Raw genomic sequence first — 24,293 nt, forward strand, 5'->3', positions numbered from 1 at the left:
TCCCAGAAACAGCTGTAAGACTAACTTTCTCTTTATAAATATCCTGAAAATTCCACACAGCCTTGGCTTTGTTGTCTCATTTTATTTAACATATACATGCTCATACAAGACCTGCATTAGATTCCTCACTTGTATTATTATAGAACCGAGAGTTTAGCTACAGTGCTTCCATATCACTTCCATAGCCTTACCTGTCACACTGGGTCTTCTGGATACCAAAACATGTGGTACATGTAAATTATTAGCAGATGCTCAAGGAAGGAAAGAATGGTAGTTTTACGTTTCGAGCAAAGCTCTTCAGCAACAGGAGACAAAGGAAAGTCCAAGAAAGGAAAAAATATTGCCAATGATTCGCATGTAGTTACATATATATATAGATACATACGTATGTGTACACACACGCACACACACGCACATACACACACGCACATACACACACACACACACACACACACACACACACACACACACACACACTCTCTCTCTCTTTTCTGGGTCTGTTAAAATAAATGTCAGGTATAAACTAAGAGCTCCTTCAGTTGATTCTACTCTTTACTCACCTCTACCTGTAGAGAAGAAAACCACTGCATGATTCCAAGCTGAGAGATACCATTAATAATTCAGTAGAAATGCAGTAAAGAAAATGATTAAGACTATGAGCTGATGTTGCTGTTCTTAGAATCCTGTGATCGAAGAAAGTCTGGCCATAACCATCCTAACTTATTGTCTAAGAAGAATCTCGCAATCTAATGTACATTTCGTTTTAAAGAATTAAGCTGTTCTTTGATGGAGATTTGCTTGTTATTTGTCTCTTGAACACTAAATGAGACTTGTGTGTAATCAACTGGATCATCAATTTGTCTGCCGGCCAGTGTATGGGGGTTGTCTGATACCAAAACACAAAGAATAAAAAGGGAAAACGGTAATTAAAAAGAAGGGCGGTCCTGATGATGGCAGTGATAAATGATGATGGTTGTGGTGGCGTTGGAGATGTTGAAGACACTGATGATAACAAGAATGATGTTGTCCATAGCGATGATGATGATGATTAGAATTTTGTTGGTAGTGATGATGATGATGATGGTGATGGTGATGGTGATGGTAGTTCTGATATTCATGGTAGCAAGAATGTTGTTGATAATGATGGTGGTGGTGGTGCTAAGGTTGATGGTGATACTGAAGACAAGCAGATGACGATGATGATGATGGTGGTGATGATGATGATTGTGATGATAATTGCTATGATGCTAATAGGATTAATTATGGTGATGCGATAATATTGATGATGGTAATAATGGTGCCAGTGTTTATGATAGAAACAGCTATTGATCAGTGTAACACGGCAGTGATGACGATGACAATTGCGATGATAATTTCGATTATCATTAGCATGATTAGCTATGAAATAAAGTGATGATGATGATGATGATGATGATGTTCCTCAATTACAATACTGAAGGCAGCAGCAGCAGCAGCAGCAGCAGCAACAGCAGCACCACTGTCACTAGTGGTTATTGTGATCACCATTATGATGATGCTGTGAGAGTAGGCAATTTGTTTGGTTTAAAGTCAATTGTCCACCAGATTTAAGTTCCGTGCGTCTGCATGTGGCTGTGATGACCTCTGCAGCATTTACATATTTGATTGACAAGTTTGGTGATTGACCAGCCATGTCTGGTCTTTTGGGAGAAGAAGAAGAAGAAGAAGAGGAGGAGGAGGAGGAAGAAGAAGAAGAAGAGGAGGAGGAGGAGGAGGAGGAGGAGGAAGAAGAAGAAGAAATCAGTGCAAGATTTCATCAACAATGTCAACCTTCTGTAATAGGTGAACTATCCAGATATGTAAAGCAACTCTGCATTTTGCACCATCTGTCCATGTATTTGAGTAACTGGACCAGGTCCCTACTTACTGGGGTGCGGTGGGGTGGGGCATGGTTGGCATTAGGAAGGCTGTCCAGCCATAGAAACCATGCCAAAACAGACAACTGGAGCTTGATGCAGCTCTCTGGCTAAGCAGCTCCTGTCAAATCCTCCCACCCATGCCAGCATGGCAAAATGGATGTTAGATGATGATGACAATGATGGTGTGTCTCTAATGGTATGTTGGGTTGGTTGAACTAGATTCTCGGCAGAATTTTTCCAACAACAGATTAGCATGAAATTCCTTTGTAAGTGTCACAATCTAATTTGTCTCCATTCAGATTGTAACAATGGCGCTATCTCTGAGATCAGCTGGAATCTCTTCTCATGTCCACATTAACTGCTATAAATTAAAAAGAAACTCAAAATTAAGACTAAGCTAAAAACTTAACAAAATAAAAATTTTACAACTTACAGCCATTTTGTCTTTTGTTAACAAAAATATACTGTTCACTTCTGAAGTTGTTTTCTGCCTCATTGGTTAATCTATAATCCAGACAACATAAATTGGATTTTAGTTGAGAAAGTAAGAGATAATATAGTCTGTAGTGTATAGGAATAGTGTCAGCAGAATTACTGATTTGAAGACAACTATTTCGTTATCATGTGAATGGCTTGGCATTGTCACTGAAGCCAAAAACTTTTAACTCCTTGGAAAATGGAAACCACAAATATTATGCATTTTAAATCATTTTGAAAGCAGTGGAATTTTTCTATGCAGCCAACATTGGATCTATTTTAAAACAGGGGCGCCAGTTTTCATTTATGTTTTATGTAGTGTTTTTGGTACGGAAAGACTTTCAGACTTCGTATACTTATCTATTTTGTGTTATAGAACAGAAAAATATTTTTGTATTCAAATTTATTTCATGTAAAAAATTGTCTTATTTTGATAATTTCTACTAATCACTGACGTCTATTCAGTTGAAAACAGTTAGCGCTGTAACTGTGTATATCGTATTAATCCCCTAACCCTAACCCTAACTAGACTGTTAACCGTAACCGTAACCCTAACCCTAACCCTAACTCGAGAATCCGAACTCTAAAATTGTTACACACATAGATACGCACAGCGTAATTTATTGTATAAACAATATATGCGTATAAATTACGATTAAACCGGATGAAATATGTCACAGGGAATAACATTTTTATGACCGCCCAGCAGTAACTCTATTGAGCTGAATAGACGTCAGTGATTGGTTGAAATTACAGAAATACGACAACTTTAACATGGAATAACTTGCAAATTCCTTTTTTTTGTTAAGAAGACTAAGAGTAAAAGATGTTTTATATGACATATTCTACCAGTGTCTCAAGTTTCAAAGTGTTTCGTTTGTGTTTCATTAAGAAAATACTGGCGCCCCTGTTTTAAAATAGATCCCCAACATTAAATGGTTTTACAAAAATTTCTCAGACATGCTCTAGTCTTTGTTCACAGGCATGCTGTCTCCTCTATCTGCCATTTCTACTGTGACTATAATCACCTTCTATATTTAAGAGACAAGGAATTATGTACATTATTTACATTTGACAGATATTTGTCCTCATCATGTTTGTTGTTAACATAACGTTTCGGCTGATATACCCTTCAGCCTTCATCAGGTATCTTGGGGAAATTTTGAACCTGGGTTCTCATTCCTAAGGTATTTTTCGATGTTATTGTTATTATACACGCACATACGACAGGCTCCTTTGAGTGTCTGTCTACCAAATCCATTCACATGACTTTGGCTGGCCTTAGGCTATTATAGAAGACACTTGTCCAGAGTACCACACAATGGGACTGAACCTAGAACCATGTGGGTGAGAAGCAAACTTTTTACCACACAGCTATGCCTATTTATAGTGTAAACATATAGTGTAGCGTTAAAACTGCATCACTATCTTTCCAGATTCCACTACTTCACACATGAAATTTTTGTTCCTTCAAAGTTGTTTTGGTATATAAGATGCTCTACCATTTTCTTGCTATAAATTTTTGTCTGAAAAATTTGACTGGTGTGCTGGAAAATAATACAGATGTCTTTAATACTTGGCTGTTTTCACAGTCCACTTGTATTTCCTCTCTCAAGTAAATTAATATTTTTGCCCACCATTCAATAGATCAAACATACTGACCTAATTTCTCTCCGGCCTCTGCAAGTTCTCTAGCACTCAATAGTTTCATTGCATGATTAACAATAGGAAGACTGCATGGAGGATGACAAACATGTTAAAAAACTAAATAACAAAGGGAAAAAAATCATTGTGTTAAAACAAAATATTTGTTCAATCTAATTAGTGTGAAAATGAACAAAAAGCAAAAACATATGAAGTAGCTTCTGCTGACACTTGTAGTGTAATCATAATGTTGTTGATTGTTTCATGCCGGGTCAATCCTGATGAAGCAGGTCTATAACCAAAGACATTCTAGTTGTGGCTATCCTGTCATTGTTGAGACATATAGTAAGGTGGTAAGCTGGCAGAATCCTTAGCACGCCGGGCAAAATGCTTAGCGGTATTTCGTCTGTCTTTGCATTCTGAGTTCAAATTCCGCCGAGGTCGACTTTGCCTCTCATCCTTTTGGGGTTGATAAATTAAGTACCAGTTGTGAACTAGGGTCAATCTAATCGATTGGCTCCCCTCTCTAGAAATTTCAGGCCTTGTGCCTAGAGTAGAAAAGATTTATTGAGACATATAGTGTATCTAGAATGACATTGATTTAAAATTTCGGTACAAGGCCAACAGTTTTGGGAGAGGTAGGAAAATCGATTTCATTGACCCCAATATTTAACTGGTACTTATTCATCAACCCCTGACTCCTAAAGGATAAAAGACGAAGCTGACCATGGTGGATATCTTGAACTACATTAGTCAATATCTTTCCTTATTTTGGCAGTGTGATATGAGGGAGTTTGGCTGCTGTTGCTAGGAGGTTAAGAAACTCCATAGAAGTTTCCCTTGTTTTGCTCCAGGTCAGCCTCTAAGAAGTAGGCATATGGCTATAGGGGTTCCACTCATAATTGGTTGGTCTTTCATTCAAACATCGTTTACCTTGGAGTATATGACTGGATGTTTTGTTTTGAAGCTGGGAGGGTGGAACATATGGGCAATTTAGCTGCTATTTTTGTAGGTGAAGCTACATGAAACAATAGTTCCAAACCTTTTTAATAGCCAGGTCAGATCCAATACCTGGATTTTTTTTAGGTGGGGGCCACACTGAAACAAATAAAACACAAGTCAGTTAAAGGAAACTTTATTATATTTAGAGAGGGAAAACTGTTAAGGGCCATTGGAAGAATGCTTGAGGGCTGCATGTGACCCTGGGAGCCTCAGTTGAGAACTGCTAACATAAAAGCTTCTGTATTAGTTTGCTGTTGTTGTTGTTGTTGAACCCTAGGTCAGCTCTGATCCAGCAGATCTGTGATCAAAGTTGTTCAAAACCTGACCAGCCTGCCTTTTATTCAGACATTGTATCTAGGACCACTTTACCCAAAACATACTCGAATTTGCTTTCTCGAATTGTTTTTAATAACAAGATGTAACTTGAAGGTGGTTTAGCTGTTATTTTTTAAATGTTTGTGGTTGAATAGTGGTTCTTTCATAACGGAGGACAGGAAATGGGAAAGAAAAAGCAATTTAACTATCATCTGTGTGTGTCTGTGCCTCTGTAATATTTTAAAACATTTGCTTTTGAAATTTACAAATAAACTTTGCTGTCTGCCACACATATACACATTCTTTTGCTGTTTTTTTTACATGTGCACACACACACACACACACACACACACACACACACACACACACACACACGGAAGGTGAAGACAAAAAGGAAGATAAAAATGATAAAACCTATTTATTTAAAAAATGTGTGTCTGTGTATGTGTGTAAATATTTAGTGATGTTTGTATATAAGTTTTATCGGATGTATATGGACATATTTTTCATCTAAGGTGTGTGTGTGTATGATACATCTTGCATGATGTGTATGCATAGGTTTTGTGTATTGTGTCTGTGTGTGAGTGTGGAGGAATGGTGTAAGTTGTGATATGTGTGTACGTGTATATGATGTAAGTTGTGTAGAGAGTGTATGTGTTGGGGTATGTGTGTGTATGTGTGCAGTGTCTGTGTGTGAATGTGTAAATTGTGTGTGTGTGTGTGTATCTATTATGTACACACTGTACACTCCTAATTTTCTGCTTCAGTTACTACAATAGATTTTGAAAATCTTGATAATTGTTAAACTATTAGAGGAAGTAATTTTTACTATTCAACATCTTTCCCATATGTAGCTATACACATACACATGCCTGTACACACACACACACACACACACACACACACACACACACACACACGCACCTGTTAATTTGGCAAACCAACAACAATAAGAAAAAAGATTAAAATATAGAATCCAAGGTAATTGGTGCTATGTTGGCAAAAATTAATCATCAGGAAAATTCGTAGACATGTTCAATGAAGTGATTTATTGTGTGGAGTGAATTTGTCTAATGTTTTGGACATTTGCTCTTTTCATTTTCTGTCTTATAACTAAGGTAATAGCACTTATGTATATCATCATCATCATCATCATTTAACGTCTGTTGCCCATGCTGGCATGGGTTGGACTGTTTGACCAGATTGGAGCCTGGTGCAGCCTCTTGGCTTGACAGTTCCCAGTCAAACTGTCCAACCCATGCCAGCATGGAAAACAGACGTTAAACGATGATGATGATGAAAATGTGTGTGTGTGTGTGTGTGTGTGTGTGTGTGTTGTCTCTCTTAGATGAATAGCAAGCATCCAATTTACTTCTCTTGGCAAACCAGCTCAATGAACTCTCTACAGAATCTCTTATTGATGAACAACAGCGGTGGTAATAATAATAATAATAATAATAATAATAATAATAATGATAATGATAATCTAGGATTAATATACTTTGATCTGACCTAGTTCATTGTTTCCTCTGTGAATATATTAAATATTTATATTGTCAAGCCTAACGTGTGCCTCAATTTAACTCTGCAACCCAGAGTTCGTTTTATTGTTGCTAACATTCATTTCAGATCTTGCTCCCACCACCATCCCCATGCACCACCATGTTTTTTTTTTTCCCAGCAGTCATTGGTCTTCAGTTGTTCAGATAGGGCATTCACCCCACCCTATCAGTTCCAGTAGTCAGGGAAGGACCTCTAATAATCACTTGCAACTGCCCCCCCCCACCACCAACCTCTTTTGTTGAAATAAAAATAGATGAAAAAAAAAACAAAATTAATGAATGAAATGTTGAAAATTGCCAAAACCTGAAGAAATATATTTTTCTCGTGTTTGTTTAATCATGTATTTTTATTTATTAATTTTTTTTCTTTGCAGCAAAAATTCTTTGAATTGTTAGAATTCATCGTGTTTAATTTGAACTTTGTGCCCTGTAAAGAGCTCATCAGTCTGAGCATACTCATTAAAACTCAACAGTAAGTAGCTGAGTTTGGATTATTACAGTCTACTAATTACTAATTATTCTGAACTACTTGCATTCTGGTGATTAATTTGAGTTTTATCTTTTGTTGTTTCTCACGTGACTCTCTGTGTTTGTGTGTGTATGCATACTTACTTGCAAGCACACATACGAGTGTGTGTGTGTGTGTGTAAAATGATAATAATAATAATAATAATAATAATATGGCATATTACCAGCCAATGTATGCCACTAGCCCAGAAGGAATATAAGAGACGCCACGACAATATAGCCAGGCTTGTCCATTGGAGACTTTGCAATAAGTATGGACTTGACAGAGCGAAATATTGGTACGACCACAAACCTGAAGGCATCGTCGAAAATAGAAATACAAAGATCCTATGGGGTTTTATGATTCAGTGCGACCATGAGATAGAGAATAGGAAGCCAGACATAGTCTTAATTGAGAAAGAAAACAAACTATGCTGGATCATAGATATAGCATACCCAGCTGACAACAAGGTATGCGATAAGGAAGAAAGAAAAGTTGAGAGATATGACAGGTTACCTTGGGAAGTTAAGAAGTTGTGGTCGATGAAAAAGGTAGCAGTAGTACCAATAATTGTCAGAGCCTTGGGAACAGTGAGCAAAAATCTCGAGAAGTACATGGAACAAATAGGGGCTGCAATAAGGGTGGAGCACTTGCAGAAAACAATACTGATTTTTCGCGTTTTATTATTTCCAATTTGTACTATTTTACAATATTGAAATAAACTAGTATTTTTGTGCTTTCTGCAATCATCAGGTTCATGTAGTGACAGTCATGTTCCACAATTAGCAACTGTGGCATCCGAAACTCGGAGTTTTATCATGGCTACCGAATAAGTGTCACATATTTTTACAGATAAATTCCTCTATTTACATAATATCGAGGTCTCTTTCTTTCTTTCTTTCTTTTGTTGTCCTTCCTATCAATATATATATATATATATAGATAGATAGATAGATAGATGTGTTTATATGTGCATATGCATTTATTAGTGTACTGCTCTTCCCACAGTTCCATTGAATGCAGCATTATCTGCATGAGAAGTTTGCTGAAGATATTACGCTACCACATTGTCTACAAAGATGTGTTTCGGGAAGTTGGTATGTTGGAAGTCATGGTTACATGTCTACATCGGTATGCTGCTCTTCTGAAAGATCCTCAGAATGGAGTTGGTAATTACCATTTCTTCTATTATTTATCATTATATTGATGTTGTTGTTTAAGCCAAAGGCTAGCGCCTTTTGTGCACTTAGGCAATCATTGATGTGCAACCTATGAGTATCCCAAACTTCTGTTGGCTTTTGAATATCTAGGATTATATAGATTCAATTTGTCTTTTTTTATTTGAACATGGTAAGTTTGTGGGCTTTGCAGACCTTTTTTTAATGCAGTTCTATATTTAAGAGATGAGGAATTATGTACATAATATTTATCCTCATCTTATTTGTTGTTTGCACAACGTTTCAGCACAAGGCTCCAATCTGATCTGGCAATGTTTCTACAGTTGAATAGCCTTCCTAACGACAACCACTCCAAGAGTGTAGTGGGTGCTTTTTATGTGCCATCGGCACAGGAGCCAGTCAGGTGGTACTGGCATCGGCCACATTTGGATGGTGCTTTTTATGTGCCACCAGCACAAGTGCCAGTCGGGGTGAGAGATGGGGGACTGGCATCGACCACGTTAATATGGTGCTTTTTTGTGCCACCAGCATAGAGAGCCAGTCAGGTGGCACTGGCAATGACCTACACATGAATGAATGGTGCTTATTGCATGCCACCAGCAGGGGAGCCACTCAGCCAGAAGCCAGTGGGAGACAGAAAATATATATCGGGCTTTAAAAACTAAGTACTACAATCAATTTGTTCAACTAAAAATCCCTTCAAGGTGGTGCCCCAACATGGCTGCTGTCCCTTAACTGAAAAGAGATATAAGATACATTTTTAGTAGTATCTTATTATCAGCTTCTCATCAGCAAATTAAAATGCCATTCATTCATAAATTTCATCCAGTTGTTACAAGCTATTGATAAACTCAGCCATTGACAGTTAAGTATCATTAGTAATAATGTGATGGATTATGGGGGTGAGGGTTAAAATTGATTAACCATAGGCACAGGAGTGACTGTGTGGTAAGTAGCTTGCTTACCAACCACATGGTTCCAGATTTAGTCCCACTTTGTGGCACCTTGGGCAAGTGTCTTCTACTATAGCCTCGGGCCGACCAAAGCCTTGTATGTGGATTTGGTAGACGGAAACTGAAAGAAGCCTGCAGTTTTTCATCCTGGTAAAACTGCCTTTATAGATATATTGTGTTAAAAAGCCACAATATATCCCACAGGTAGGCAATATGAAATCACCTTGGAAGTGACTGCAAGAGTGACATTTCACATTGTTGTTTACTTGTCAATGTCATATGCACATGTCACTTCTAAAATAAAGTCAAATTGGCCAATCTGAACTGTATTAATACAGTGTCTAAACTATACACTGGTTTGAAGGATGCAACTCTTGGAATCACTTTTGAGGTGATTTTGTTTCACTTGGCTCTGAAGTTTATTTTTTAACACAATGCATCTATAAAGGGATTCTTTCCTCGGCTGAAAGCTGTGCATTAGAAGCATGATATGAAACCATTTTAATACACTGTTAATTCAATAAAAGAAATAATGTAATGGCATAGCAATATTCTTGTTAAAAACATGTGAAAACTGGTGTTTTATGGAGTATGAGTCTTTAAAGGATTATAGCTGTTTTTTTTGTTATCTTTTACAGAACATTTCAAAATATCAGAAGAGCAGATGACATTGGGATTCTATGTCATGGAAGCCCTGGCAATTCTGCTGAATGGCAACAGTGCCAATGCCAGTAAGTATTTCTGTTGACGAGCGTAGGCTTGAAATGTAAAACACTTTTTCATTTTTCCGACCGTCAAACCAATATACCTGCTTGTTGTTCATACACCTGTCTTTGTCTTTTGTTTCTTCTATAAATTTCAGCTATATATATATAAAGCAATATACTTTATACTCTATTTTCCACAATGTTTTAAAAATTCCAAAAGAAAATAAAGTAATAATAAAAAATGCTTCTGCAACTTCTGACTGCATCTTTTTTTTTTTCTTTTTTATTAATTCACCGACATTCACAGAGTAATTCTGTAATACACATGCAAGCAGGCTGATAATTAGGAATTGCTTTAACAAAATAATTAATTCTGTAATAAGTTATTTGTTTTTATCTTTCATCAAAATTTATTTTAAATGATTGTAGATACATCACTTTCTGTTGAAATCTGAGATTTTAACCATCTGCTCATTTTTGTGATCCCCCCCACCTTTTTTTTTCTTTTTCAACAGGTGTGTTCCATGAGTGTGGAGGAGCACGATGTGCTCATAATATGGTGCCTTATGTTGATTGCCAGCACCAAGCCCTTAACATTGTCCAGCAGCTGGTTCTGTCCCCTGGAGGTGATGATGACATGGGCACCCTTTTAGGACTCATGCACACAGCACCCGTAACTGCACTGCAACTTAAAACTCACATATTAAAGGTATGAAGGAAAATTAAATATATTTACATCCAATTTTGTTTATTTTCTATTTTTTTTCTTTTTTTTTGCATAGCTCTGTGGTTAAGAAGCTTGCTTCCCAATCATGTGGTCTTGGGTTCAGTTCTTCTGCATGAGCAAGTGTTGTGTTTTTTTAAATAATAATTGTGGCCCCTTATCTTGCAGTCTCTGCTGAACGTTTTACGTGAGAGCCATCGTACAAGAACAGTGTTCCGTAAAGTTGGTGGATTTGTGTACGTGATGTCGGTGCTTGTGTCAATGGAAGGGTGTTTATCCGAACCTCCAAAGTCACCATGGCACACAGGTAACTTTCTATTCAATTATTTCCATTAGTTCTTCATTTACAGTCTCATGATGGCATAGCTGGCCAAAACTTCAAAGTCACTGTCACTACTATTCTTGTTAAAGAATAATCAAGTTGTACTCTATGGGCATATGGCATAGTGATTAAGAGCGCAGGCTACTAACCCAAGATTCCGAGTTCAATTCCTGGCAGTGACCTGAATAATAATAATAATAACATCGAAAAATACCTTAGGAATGAGAACCCAGGTTCAAAATTTCCCCAATATACCTGATGAAGGCTGGAGGGTATATCAGCTGAAACGTTGTGTTAAAAACAAACAAGATGAGGACAAATATCTTTCAAACGTAAATAATGTCTGGAGTAACCTTTCAGATTAATGTGAAACTTATTTTTATTATAATTGAACATAAAAACAAACAATGTGCATACACACACACACACACACACACACACACACACACACACATATAACTGTGGAAGGAACCTGTGGAAGAGGTAGACCCAGGAAGACATGGGATGGGGTGGTGAAGCATGACCTTTGAACCTTAGGCTTCACAGAGGCAATAACAGGAGACCGAGACCTTTGGAGATATGTTGTAATTGAGAAGACCTGGCAATTAAAGTGAGATTGCAGCCATGCATGTCCAGCCCAGTTATCTTATGGTCCCTGACTTAACCCTTTCGTTACTGTATTTATTTTGAGATACTCTGTGTTTCTTTCAATTAATTTTAAATATAACAAAGAAATTAGTAAAATAACTTAGTTATCATTAAGCTAGTGTTAGGAACATAAATTGTGACTAAGGTTTGGTGAAAGATTTTAATTCAGAACTTATGAAAACAAAGACATTTGTACTATAGAGCCAGTTTCAGCCAGGCTGGTAACAAAAGGGTTAAAAATATCCTGGTGTCTAAGCCTTTTGTTACTGTATTTATTTTGAGATACTCTGTGTTTCTTTCAATTAATTTTAAATATAACAAAGAAATTAGTAAAATAACTTAGTTATCATTAAGCTAGTGTTAGGAACATAAATTGTGACTAAGGTTTGGTGAAAGATTTTAATTCAGAACTTATGAAAACAAAGACATTTGTACTATAGAGCCAGTTTCAGCCAGGCTGGTAACAAAAGGGTTAAAAATATCCTGGTGTCTAAGCCTTTTGTTACTGTATTTATTTTGAGATACTCTGTGTTTCATTCAATTAATTTTAAATATAACAAAGAATTTAGTAATATAACTTAGTTATCATTCAGCTAGTGTTAAGAACATAAATTGTGACTAAGGTTTGGTGGAAGATTTTAATTCAAAACTTATGAAAACAAGAACATTTCTACTTCAGAGCCAGTTTCAGCCAGGTTGGTAACAAAATGGTTAATGTTGTGTTTTGTATCTTTTTAGTTGACAGAGAAGAAATTTTGACCATGTTAAAAACAGTTTTCAGTACCCTAACAGTTGCCATGCGATATGAACCTGCAAATGCAAAATTCTTCTCAACTGAGGTAAATATAATCAAGGATTTTAAATAATTTTTGTCTTTTTACCATTTTTTTTTTCTTAAGAGGATTTTTTTTGTTTGTTTGCTGCATGTTGTATTTCCCAGCATACCAATAGTTTGTTGTGTAAAGACTCAAATATTGTCGCTACCTCTCTGAATCCTGTGAATCCATGGAATTTTTGGTCCTTCAAAATTGTTTTGGTGTATAAGTTGACTTACCCCGTGATGGCTGTAAATTTTGGTCTGGAAAATTCCACTCGTATTCTAGAAAATATGATTATTTTTATGTTGTAATCAATGTTTTTTTTTTGGTTTTCTTTTTCTCCTCACACATCTCTCTTTCCATTTCTAGGTTCGGTATGATAGTTTAACAGAAGCTGCACGTCTGCTTGGCTGCTTTTCCAATACCATTGACATTCTACCAGATTCAGAAGAAACAAATCAAGAAGAAATCCAGTCTATCCCAGAATCCATTGCCATTTTTGAGGATTTCTTCAATGATGTTAAAGACAGCAAGTAAGATTTCATCTTTTTCTTTGTTGTTGTTTTCTGTTAAATGGTAGACAGTGATGAGAACACTCTTTTACTCTTTTACCTGTTTCAGTCATTTGACTGTGGCCATACTGGAGCACCACCTTGAGTCGAGCAAATCAACTTATGCTTTGTAAGCTTAGTATTTATTCTATTGGTCCCTTTTGCCAAACCGCTAAGTTACGGGGGACGTAAACACACCAGCATCGGTTGTCAAGCGATGTTGGGTGGGTGGGACAAACACAGACACACAAACATATACATACATACATACATACATATATATATATATATATATATATATATATATATATATATATATGACTGGCTTCTTTCAGTTTCTGTCTACCAAATCCACTCACAAGTCTTTGGTCAGCATGAGGCATGAGGCTATAGTAGAAGACACTTGCTCAAGGTGCCACGCAGTGGGACTTAACCCGGAACGATGTGGTTCGTAAGCAAGCTACTTACCACACAGCCACTCCTACACCTGCAAATATATTTTTAAAAGATCCTTGAATAATTTATTTAACGTTATATCCATCCATCTATCTGTCTATCCAGCCATCTGTCTATCCATCCATCTTCTCTGCCCGCTATTCCTAAAAGGGTCATGGAGTTAGAGACCTCAAGCCCCTCCTCTATAGAGTCCTATGAGAACCAACCATTATTGGACTTTCCAGTTGGATTCCCAAACATGATCAACTGAGATTATGGATATTATCCAGTCATCTTGTTTTTGTTCTACCCCTTGGTCCCCTGCTTATTCGCTTGGCTTCAAGAATCATTCTTGTGATTCTTTCCTACAACATTCTAATATGTCCGTAATACAAAAGCTGTGATCTCTCAATGGTTTTGGTTTTCAGTTTTAGATTTTCCACTTCTTTTTTTATCATTAATACACCTGTGAAAATTATAAACATTACAATTCTCATTCTAACCTTATTCTTAAGAGAAAGTAAATAAAAAAGCAATATACATTCTGTTAACCCTTTTGTTACCAACCCGGCTGAAACCAGCTCTGGCTCTGTAGTTCAAATGTTTTGTTTCCATAGGTTTTGAATTCAAATCTTCCACCAAATCTTCGTCACAATTTATGTTCCTAAAAAACTAGCTTAATGATAACGAAATTACTTTACTAAATTCTTTGTTATATCTAAACTAATCGCAAGAAACACAGAGCATCTCAAAATAAATACAGTAACGGAAGGGTTTAGTTACTTCTGATTCTAAAATGTGAGGCAATAACTACTTTGGCTGGCTGCATGGTTAATAGAATCATCTTATGATTACATAATCTTAGGTTTGATCTTGCTTTGTATTTTCAGCAACACCTTCTGAGAAAATAGTCTTATTCAGTAGAAACAAATGATTGACAGGATCAAGAATTGAACTAGTGAAACATTTCGAAAATCCAAACAAGCGCAAAGAATTTTATTGTCTGGGGAGCAGACTTTATTTTAAGTGCCTATATTCTCTTAACTATAGTGAATAATTACCAGAACTTCTCAGCAAGTTACATACAATAGATTGCTTTTCTATTCAGAAGATAGATTAATTAATGTGAGACAAATTGATTTCAAATGATTAATTTAGTCATTCAGATCATGTATTGTCTGGTATTTTATCGAAATTTCTTTCCAAATATAAATCATGGTGGAACTGCAAATTCCTCAGTCATCATATTTCCACGTATATCAATAAACCATTAACTCTTTGACAATCAGGTTATTCTGCCAAATATAATGCTTACTTATTCACCTTATTTTGAATTAATCAAGTATTATCGTGTATCTTTGAGATTTTTGTGCACGTTAGAAAATCATTCGAGCGAGGTCGTTGCCAGTGCCGCTGGACTGGCTCTCATGCAGGTGGCACGTAAAAAGCACGTTTTTGAGCGAGGCCGTTGCCAGTACCGTGTGACTGGCCCTCATGCTGGTGGCACGTAAAAATCACCCACTACACTCTCAGAGTGGTTGGCATTAGGAAGGGCATCCAGCTGTAGAAACTCTGCCCAATCATATTGGAGCCTGGTGTAACCATCTGGTTTGCCAGTCCTCAGTCAAATCGTCCAACCCATGCTAGCATGGAAAGCGGACGTTAAACGATGATGATGATGATGATTGGTTTTTTTTTTCTCTTTAGAATAACATTGTAGGGTAGGTGTGAAAGGCTAGATTTGTCCAGTTTAGACGAGCTGGATACTAAAGGGTTAAACTTTCTAGTTACCATTTTACTTCATGCCATTGACTGGTGTCTGATTCCTATTTTCTCTGTTTTTCAGAACCAAGCATCTTCTACCTTTGACACTTCAATCAGCTTGTTTGATGATACGCTTTTTTTATGATATGGCTCTAGATTCCTTTGATCGGTAAGTTAACGATATTTCATCATTAATCTGTATTTAAAGAACACCTTAAAAAATAAACCACAGAATGGTCACAGTTTGAATGTCTTTGATCTATTGATCAGGACTGACCTTAGCTAAACAACCACAACGATATCGAACCATTGTGAAAGACTTATGTGCGTTTTGAGGATACGGTTTCTCATTTTGGACTTCCTAACAATAAAAATCTGCTTATGGGTCTTGAGCTGAAACCTACTGCAAGAATCTTTTATTCCAGATGGTCTTAATCCACTTAGTTGTTGAGAGACGGTTCAAACTTATCACCAAGTAGGCTGCACTACTAAAAAAATGTAGGGTGAATTTCGTTGGTGTGCCATTCAGAAAGTTCCATGGTCTGCAGTGTGTTTGAAATAATCCAAGAATGTTGCCTATATCCCAGCCAGGGAAAGATGTCTCTCTCTTCTTAATGTCTTCACGTTGGAGCTAATCCCCTGAAGTTATTTTCTATTTTACTATTAAGAGAACAGAACAAATTTAAAGTCCCTAAAAATATCATGGTATAACTCCCAAACTTTGAATTATGGCTTGCATCAAAAATGTTTTCTATTTTGGAAGATATGGCACAATCACATTGCACCCCATGTTTTAAGTACCATAAATCCTCAAGTATAGTCCGCCCTTGAGTATAATATGCAGGGGATTTTTAGGGGGCTGTACCTAGGAAAAACCTAAACCTTGTGTATAATACGCACCCCTTCTCTAACTTGAGTCAAGGAGGTCTATATAACGTCCTTGGTTTGTAAACATATATACGGTAACGTCCTTTATTATTATTGTATATATAACATTATGCAAATGTGCAGCTTTTTTGTGCACTTTGTTTGCAGAAAATAAAGAAATAACAGTAATAACGTCAGTGAAAAATAAATATTAAGTAAATTGCCTTTACATATTTATCACCATCAGTTACAAAAGCAAAAACGTTTATTCAAATCTTTCAAATTCAACGTCACTTTCAGCATCAAATAACTGTCCCATTTGTTCCTCCGTAAGCATGTCAGCATCATTGTAGTGTAAATCTCCATCATCAGAAGATTCACCTTCATTTATTTCATCTTGCCATACAACATCATCCTGAGTACCATCCAGTGCAGACAATATACAACACTTCTATTTTAATAAATGTTGCTTACTGCAAGTTATGGATGATTCTTTCATGACTTCATTGCTTTCAGGCTTAGCTTAAGGTATTTTCGCGCCCGACATCAGAAAATGCGTCTGAATAAACATTGCCGGACAGCAAATAGAGACTCGGACATTGCTTAGAAAATAATTTTCATTTTAACCTCGTATATAGTATGCACTAGGGATTTTGACCTTTAAATTTTGGAGAAAAAATGTGGATTATACTTGAGGATTTATGGAATGTTTAACCTTGCTGGTGTTTTGTAATAAGCACTTGGTACCACTCTGTAAAGTGATTGGTGTTAGTAAGGGCATTCAGCCGTAAAAACTATGCCAAAACAGAGAGTAGAGCTTGATGCTGTTCTCTGATGCCCCAGCTCCTGTCAAACCATCCAACCCATGCCAGTATGGGAAGCAGATGTTAAGTGATGATGATGATGATGATGATATTTTTGTCATTATCAATCTATATGCAACATTGCTTTGAAATCTAACATTTCATCAACAAGTGCATGCTAGCTAAATCTTCTCCACCAGACAAATTAATTTCCTCATCATTCACATAAAAAAAATCAATACTTTGGCGAAGAAGAGAATACTTTTGTTATCTAATAATAACATAAAAGCTGAATGAATAAAGCTACCAGACCATTTTGTTTCTAAGGTCAGCATTTTGCTTTCCTCTCCACACATTGCTCTATATACTTACAAGGTGACATGTATAGCTACACTTGCCTTAGGTTTGATTCCTAATTAATGGAATTCTTATTGCTGATAATAACTTCATCCTGTCTTTAGATTGTGAATCAGTAAAGGTTAGTGAATTCAATTCCAGAAGGCCAAATTGGCATTAATATGACCTGACCTTGTTGTAAAGCAATTAGATTCCATTCCAGTAGACAGGACAATAAAATGTTTATTAGTGTTTTATAATTTCATCTTATTAAGATCCATTCAGAATCCTCCCTGCTTCCAATAAAAACTGTCTACAATATTATAATTGTAATTTACTGTTTGAGGAATTTGCAAATAATTTAAAATGCATTGTAGTTACTTTGTCATTTTTTTTTTTCTTTTTTTGTTTTTGTTTTTTGAATGTACAGTGATACCTTGCAGTACGAGTTTTATTCATTCCATGACCAAGCTCGTCTTGCAAATTAATTTTCTCCATTGAAATTAACTAAAATATAATTAATCCGTTCCAGCCTCGCAAAACTACTCAGAAATACATTTTTATGGGTTTTAAAACAGAAAAGGTGTACTTATAAGTAAGATAACAATTATAAAACAAGAGAATGCAAAAGAAATATGTAAACTGGTTTTTGTGCTTGAGAAGACTTGTTGAGTCAAGCGAAATCGTAATTGTGGCAGATGCCAGTGTCGCCTGACTGGCACCTGTGCCGGTGACATGTAAAAAGCACAATTTGAACGTGGTCGATGCCAGCGCCTCCTGACTGGCTCCTGTGCTGGTGGCATGTAAAAGGCACCATTTGAGTGTAGTCGATGCCAGCGCCTCCTGACTGGCTTCCATGCTGGTGGCATGTAAAAGGCACCATTTGAGCGTGGTCAATGCCAGTGCCTCCTGACTGGCTCCCATGCCGGTGGCACAAAATGCACTCACTACATTCTCAGAGTGGTTGGCATTAGGACGGGCATCCAGCTGTAGAAACATTGCCAGATCAGATTGGAGCCTGGTGCAGCCTCCTGGCTTTTGCCAGTCCTCAGTCAAACACTCCAACCCATGCCAGCATGGAAAGAGGATGTTAAACGATGATGTTAATGATCAAATTAACTTAAAGATGGGATGATTTGTGTGCTCGTACTGCGGATTTCCATTTGTACTTCAAGACAAAAATTTGCACGTGTCTCGGTTCATACAATGGTGCAGTCATACTGCAAGTTTCTACTGTACAATATAACCGTTAACAATGGTTTCAAATTTTGGCACAAGGCCAACAATTTACAGGGCAGGGAGTAAGTCGATTACATTGGCCCCCAGTATTCAACTGGTACTTATTTTATCGACCCTGAAAGTATGAACAGCAAAGTCAACCTTGTTGGAATTTGAACTTCGTATATAAAGACAGCCGAAATGCTGCTAAGCAAAATTGCTCGACATGGTAACAATTCTACCGGCTCACCACCTTATCTCATTATTTAATATTAACGAATAGGATGATGGTAACGAGCTGGTAGAATTGTTAGCATACCCAGGCAAGATACTTAGTGGCCTTTCATCCATCTTTATGTTCTGAGTTCAAATTCCACTGAGGCCGACTTTGCTTTTCATTTTCTTGGAGGTCGATAAAATAAGTACCAGTTACACACTGGGGTTGATGTAATCGACTTACCCAATACCCCTAAAATTGCTGGCCTTGTGCTAAAATTTGAAATCAATATTAGTGAATAGGATTAATGTGATGTTTAGTTAAAAACATTGTATAGGGGGTAAATTTTGCTATTACTGTTGTTGTTGTTGTTGCTGTTGCTTCTCTTGTACTTGTTCTTACTGTGCTCTTGTGGTTGGTTTTATTTCTGATATTCTCCCGCTTCCACCACTGCTATTGCTGCCACCACCCACCCTACCAACATCACCCACCCACAAAACCACCACAATCCACCCACACCACTACAACCCACCCACACTACTACCACCCTCCCACTCACACACCACCACCACCACGCCGCCGCCACTGCCGCCACTGATGGTGGTGTTGGTGGTGTCGCTGCCTTTCTAAGCTTATTTCCTGTTTGAATCCACTTAGTTATTCAACATTCCATGTCTAAGAAGAATAGGATCTATTTTAAAACGGGGGCCACATTTTTCATTAATGTTTTACGTAGTGTTTTTGGTACGGAAAGACTTTCAAACTTCGTATACTTATCTATTTTGTGTTATAGAACAGAAAAATATTTTTGTATTCAAATTTATTTCATGTAAAAAATTGTCTTATTTCGATAATTTCAACCAATCACTGACAAGTATTCAGTTGTTTATATTTACTCCTTTGGCTGATTAAGCGATGTAAAGCGTATTTAATCTCCATACCTTCGTTTTATTTGCTTTTTTCATTTTAAATTTGCTTTAACCCTAACCCTAACCCTAACCCTAACTTTAGGGTTAGGGTTAATTGTTTCAGAATCGTTTGTTTATGTAGTCGGCACTTAATGTATATCGGCTGAATGGACGTCAGTGATTGGTTGAAATTACAGAAATACGACAACTTTAGCATGGAATAACTTATGGATTTCTTTTTTTTTTAAGAAGACTAAGAGAAAAAGATGTTTTATATGACACATTCTACCAGTGTTCCAAGTTTCAAAGTGTTTCGTTAATGAAAAATGTGGCCCCCGTTTTAAAAAAGATCCGAAGAATACAAGATATTTACCAAAATTTAATTTATCAACTATATTCCTCTCCTTTTTAAGTAGTAGTAGTAGTAGTAGTTGAGATGATGAGGATGAAGAGGAAGAAAAAAGATGACAGGAAAGGAAAAGTGGCCTAATTCTCCCCCCCCCCCCCGTGTAAAAGATTATGATGTTTTTATTGTTATTGAGAAAATTCCTTCTTCCTTGCAAGGATCATTGGCATAATACGGCTGAAATAAAAACTAAACCTTACTTCTACCATAAGCAAGGAAATATGGATACAAAAATACACACACACACACACACATATGCATGTAAAAAGCACCATTCGAGTGTGGTCAATGCCAGTGCCTCCTGACTGGCTCCCATACTGGTGGCACGTAAAAAGCACCATTCAAGCATGGTCATTGCCAGTGCCGCCTGACTGGCTCCCGTGCTGGTGGCACGTAAAAAGCACCATTCAAGCATGGTCGATGCCAGTAGTGCCTGACTGGCTCCCGTGCTGGTGGCACGTAAAAAGCACCAGTCAGGCATGGTCGATGCCAGTACTGTTTTACTGGCCCTCGAGTCGGTGGCACGTAAAAAGCACCCACTTCACTCTCAGAGTGGTTGGCGTTAGGAAGGGCATCCAACTGTAGAAACTTTACCAAATCGGATTGGAGCCTGGTACAGCCTCCTGGCTTGCCAGCCATTGGTCAAACCGTCCAACTCATGCCAGCATGGAAAGCGGAAGTTAAACAACGATGATGATGACGATGCTGATATTTCATCATTTTGGTTAGGCATAAAGATACTAATAACCTGGTGTTAAAACTCAATATACATATGCTTCAGAATAAAGCATTAGCTTGAGTATGGAGTGTAATAAGAAATTAAAATGACAAAAGAAAAGAAATTATACATTATTTACATTTGACGGATATTTGCCCTCATCCCAAGGTATTTTTCGATGTTGTTATAATTATTATTGTTATTATTATTGTTATTCAGGTCACTACCTGGAATCGAACTTGGAATCTTGGGGTTAGTAGCCCACGCTCTTAACCCATGGGCGTATGGCGTAGTGGTTAAGAGTGTGGGCTACTAACCCCAAGATCCTGAGTTCGATCCCAGGCAGTGACCTGAATAATAATAATAATAATAATAACAACAACATCGAAAAATACTATAGGGATAGTGTCCTGTGTGTGTCTTAGTGTCTTGTGTGTGTCATAGTGTCTTGTGTGTGTCATAGTGTCTTGTGTGTGTCATAGTGTCTTGTGTGTGTCATAGTGTCTTGTGTGTGTCATAGTGTCTTGTGTGTATCATAGTGTCTTGTGTGTGTCATAGTGTCTTGTGTGTGTCATAGTGTCTTGTGTGTGTCATAGTATCTTGTGTGTGTCAGTGTCTTGTTTGTGTCTCAGTGTCTTGTGTGTGTCTTAGTGACTTGTGTATGTCTTAGTGACTTCTGTGTGTCATAGTGACTTCTGTGTGTCATAGTGTCTTGTGTGTGTCATAATGTCTTGTGTGTGTCATAGTGTCTTGTGTGTGTCATAGTGTCTTGTGTGTGTCATAGTGTCTTGTGTGTGTCATAGTGTCTTGTGTGTGTCATAGTGTCTTGTTTGTGTCTTAGTGTCTTGTGTGTGTCATAGTGTCTTGTGTGTGTCATAGTGTCTTGTGTGTGTCATAGTGTCTTGTGTGTGTCATAGTGTCTTGTGTGTGTCATAGTGTCTTGTGTGTGTCATAGTGTCTTCTGTGTGTCATAGTGTCTTCTGTGTGTCATAGTGTCTTGTGTGTATCATAGTGTCTTGTGTGTGTCATAGTGACTTGTGTGTGTCATAGTGACTTGTTTGTGTCATAGTGTCTTCTGTGTGTCATAGTGTCTTGTGTGTGTCATAGTGTCTTGTGTGTGTCATAGTGACTTCTGTGTGTCATAGTGTCTTGTGTGTGTCATAGTGTCTTGTGTGTGTCATAGTGTCTTGTGTGTGTCATAGTGACTTGTGTGTGTCATAGTGACTTCTGTGTGTCATAGTGTCTTGTGTGTGTCATAGTGACTTCTGTGTGTCATAGTGTCTTGTGTGTATCATAGCGTCTTGTGTGTGTCATAGTGACTTGTGTGTGTCATAGTGACTTGTGTGTGTCATAGTGTCTTCTCTGTGTCATAGTGTCTTGTGTGTATCATAGTGTCTTGTGTGTGTCATAGTGACTTCTGTGTGTCATAGTGTCTTGTGTGTATCATAGTGTCTTGTGTGTGTCATAGTGTCTTGTGTGTGTCATAGTGTCTTGTGTGTTTCATAGTGTCTTGTGTGTTTCATAGTGTCTTGTGTGTGTCATAGTGTCTTGTGTGTATCATAGTGTCTTGTGTGTGTCATAGTGTCTTGTGTGTATCTCAGTGTCTTGTGTGTGTCTCAGTGTCTTGTGTGTGTCATAGTGTCTTGTGTGTGTCATAGTGTCTTGTATGTGTCTTAGTGTCTTGTGTGTGTCATAGTGTCTTGTGTGTGTCATAGTGTCTTGTGTGTGTCATAGTGTCTTGTGTGTGTCATAGTGTCTTCTGTGTGTCATAGTGTCTTGTGTGTGTCATAGTGTCTTGTGTGTGTCATAGTGTCTTGTGTGTGTCATAGTGTCTTGTGTGTGTCATAGTGTCTTGTGTGTGTCATAGTGTCTTGTGTGTGTCATAGTGTCTTGTGTGTGTCATAGTGTCTTGTGTGTGTCATAGTGTCTTGTTTGTGTCTCAGTGTCTTGTGTGTGTCTTAGTGACTTGTGTATGTCTTAGTGACTTCTGTGTGTCATAGTGACTTCTGTGTGTCATAGTGTCTTATGTGTGTCATAATGTCTTGTGTGTGTCATAGTGTCTTGTGTGTGTCATAGTGTCTTGTGTGTGTCATAGTGTCTTGTGTGTGTCATAGTGTCTTGTGTGTGTCATAGTGTCTTGTGTGTGTCATAGTGTCTTGTTTGTGTCTTAGTGTCTTGTGTGTGTCATAGTGTCTTGTGTGTGTCATAGTGTCTTGTGTGTGTCATAGTGTCTTGTGTGTGTCATAGTGTCTTCTGTGTGTCATAGTGTCTTCTGTGTGTCATAGTGTCTTGTGTGTATCATAGTGTCTTGTGTGTGTCATAGTGACTTGTGTGTGTCATAGTGACTTGTGTGTGTCATAGTGTCTTCTGTGTGTCATAGTGTCTTGTGTGTGTCATAGTGTCTTGTGTGTGTCATAGTGACTTCTGTGTGTCATAGTGTCTTGTGTGTGTCATAGTGTCTTGTGTGTGTCATAGTGTCTTGTGTGTGTCATAGTGACTTGTGTGTGTCATAGTGACTTCTGTGTGTCATAGTGTCTTGTGTGTGTCATAGTGACTTCTGTGTGTCATAGTGTCTTGTGTGTATCATAGTGTCTTGTGTGTGTCATAGTGACTTGTGTGTGTCATAATGACTTGTGTGTGTCATAGTGTCTTCTGTGTGTCATAGTGTCTTGTGTGTATCATAGTGTCTTGTGTGTGTCATAGTGACTTCTGTGTGTCATAGTGTCTTGTGTGTATCATAGTGTCTTGTGTGTGTCATAGTGTCTTGTGTGTGTCATAGTGTCTTGTGTGTTTCATAGTGTCTTGTGTGTTTCATAGTGTCTTGTGTGTGTCATAGTGTCTTGTGTGTATCATAGTGTCTTGTGTGTGTCATAGTGTCTTGTGTGTATCTCAGTGTCTTGTGTGTGTCTCAGTGTCTTGTATGTGTCTTAGTGTCTTGTGTGTGTCATAGTGTCTTGTGTGTGTCATAGTGTCTTGTGTGTGTCATAGTGTCTTGTGTGTGTCATAGTGTCTTGTGTGTGTCATAGTGTCTTCTGTGTGTCATAGTGTCTTCTGTGTGTCATAGTGTCTTGTGTGTATCATAGTGTCTTGTGTGTGTCATAGTGTCTTGTGTGTGTCATAGTGACTTGTGTGTGTCATAGTGACTTGTGTGTGTCATAGTGACTTCTGTGTGTCATAGTGTCTTCTGTGTGTCATAGTGTCTTGTGTGTGTCATAGTGTCTTGTGTGTGTCATAGTGACTTGTTTGTGTCTCAGTGTCTTGTGTGTGTCATAGTGACATTGTGTGTCTTAGTGACTTGTGTGTCTTAGTGACTT

At 37.5% G+C, this 24,293-nt stretch overlaps 1 protein-coding gene across 1 annotated transcript in view; it reads left to right on the forward strand.

Moving 5' to 3' along the window:
• LOC106877294 (WD repeat and FYVE domain-containing protein 3) overlaps positions 1-24,293 on the forward strand; it is a 293,550-nt gene that overhangs the window by 190,135 nt on the left and 79,122 nt on the right. The window contains exons 10-17 of the mRNA XM_089353030.1: positions 7,273-7,370; positions 8,415-8,575; positions 10,176-10,268; positions 10,760-10,953; positions 11,137-11,275; positions 12,677-12,777; positions 13,126-13,289; positions 15,589-15,675. Of these exons, the coding sequence (XP_089209156.1) occupies positions 7,273-7,370; positions 8,415-8,575; positions 10,176-10,268; positions 10,760-10,953; positions 11,137-11,275; positions 12,677-12,777; positions 13,126-13,289; positions 15,589-15,675 (1,037 nt within the window). The remainder of the gene's footprint in view (positions 1-7,272; positions 7,371-8,414; positions 8,576-10,175; positions 10,269-10,759; positions 10,954-11,136; positions 11,276-12,676; positions 12,778-13,125; positions 13,290-15,588; positions 15,676-24,293) is intronic.

The sequence above is a fragment of the Octopus bimaculoides genome, chromosome 5, assembly GCF_046866305.1.
Source record: "Octopus bimaculoides isolate indiv1 chromosome 5, ASM4686630v1, whole genome shotgun sequence".
In the NCBI taxonomy this organism is placed as follows: Eukaryota; Metazoa; Mollusca; class Cephalopoda; order Octopoda; family Octopodidae; genus Octopus; species Octopus bimaculoides.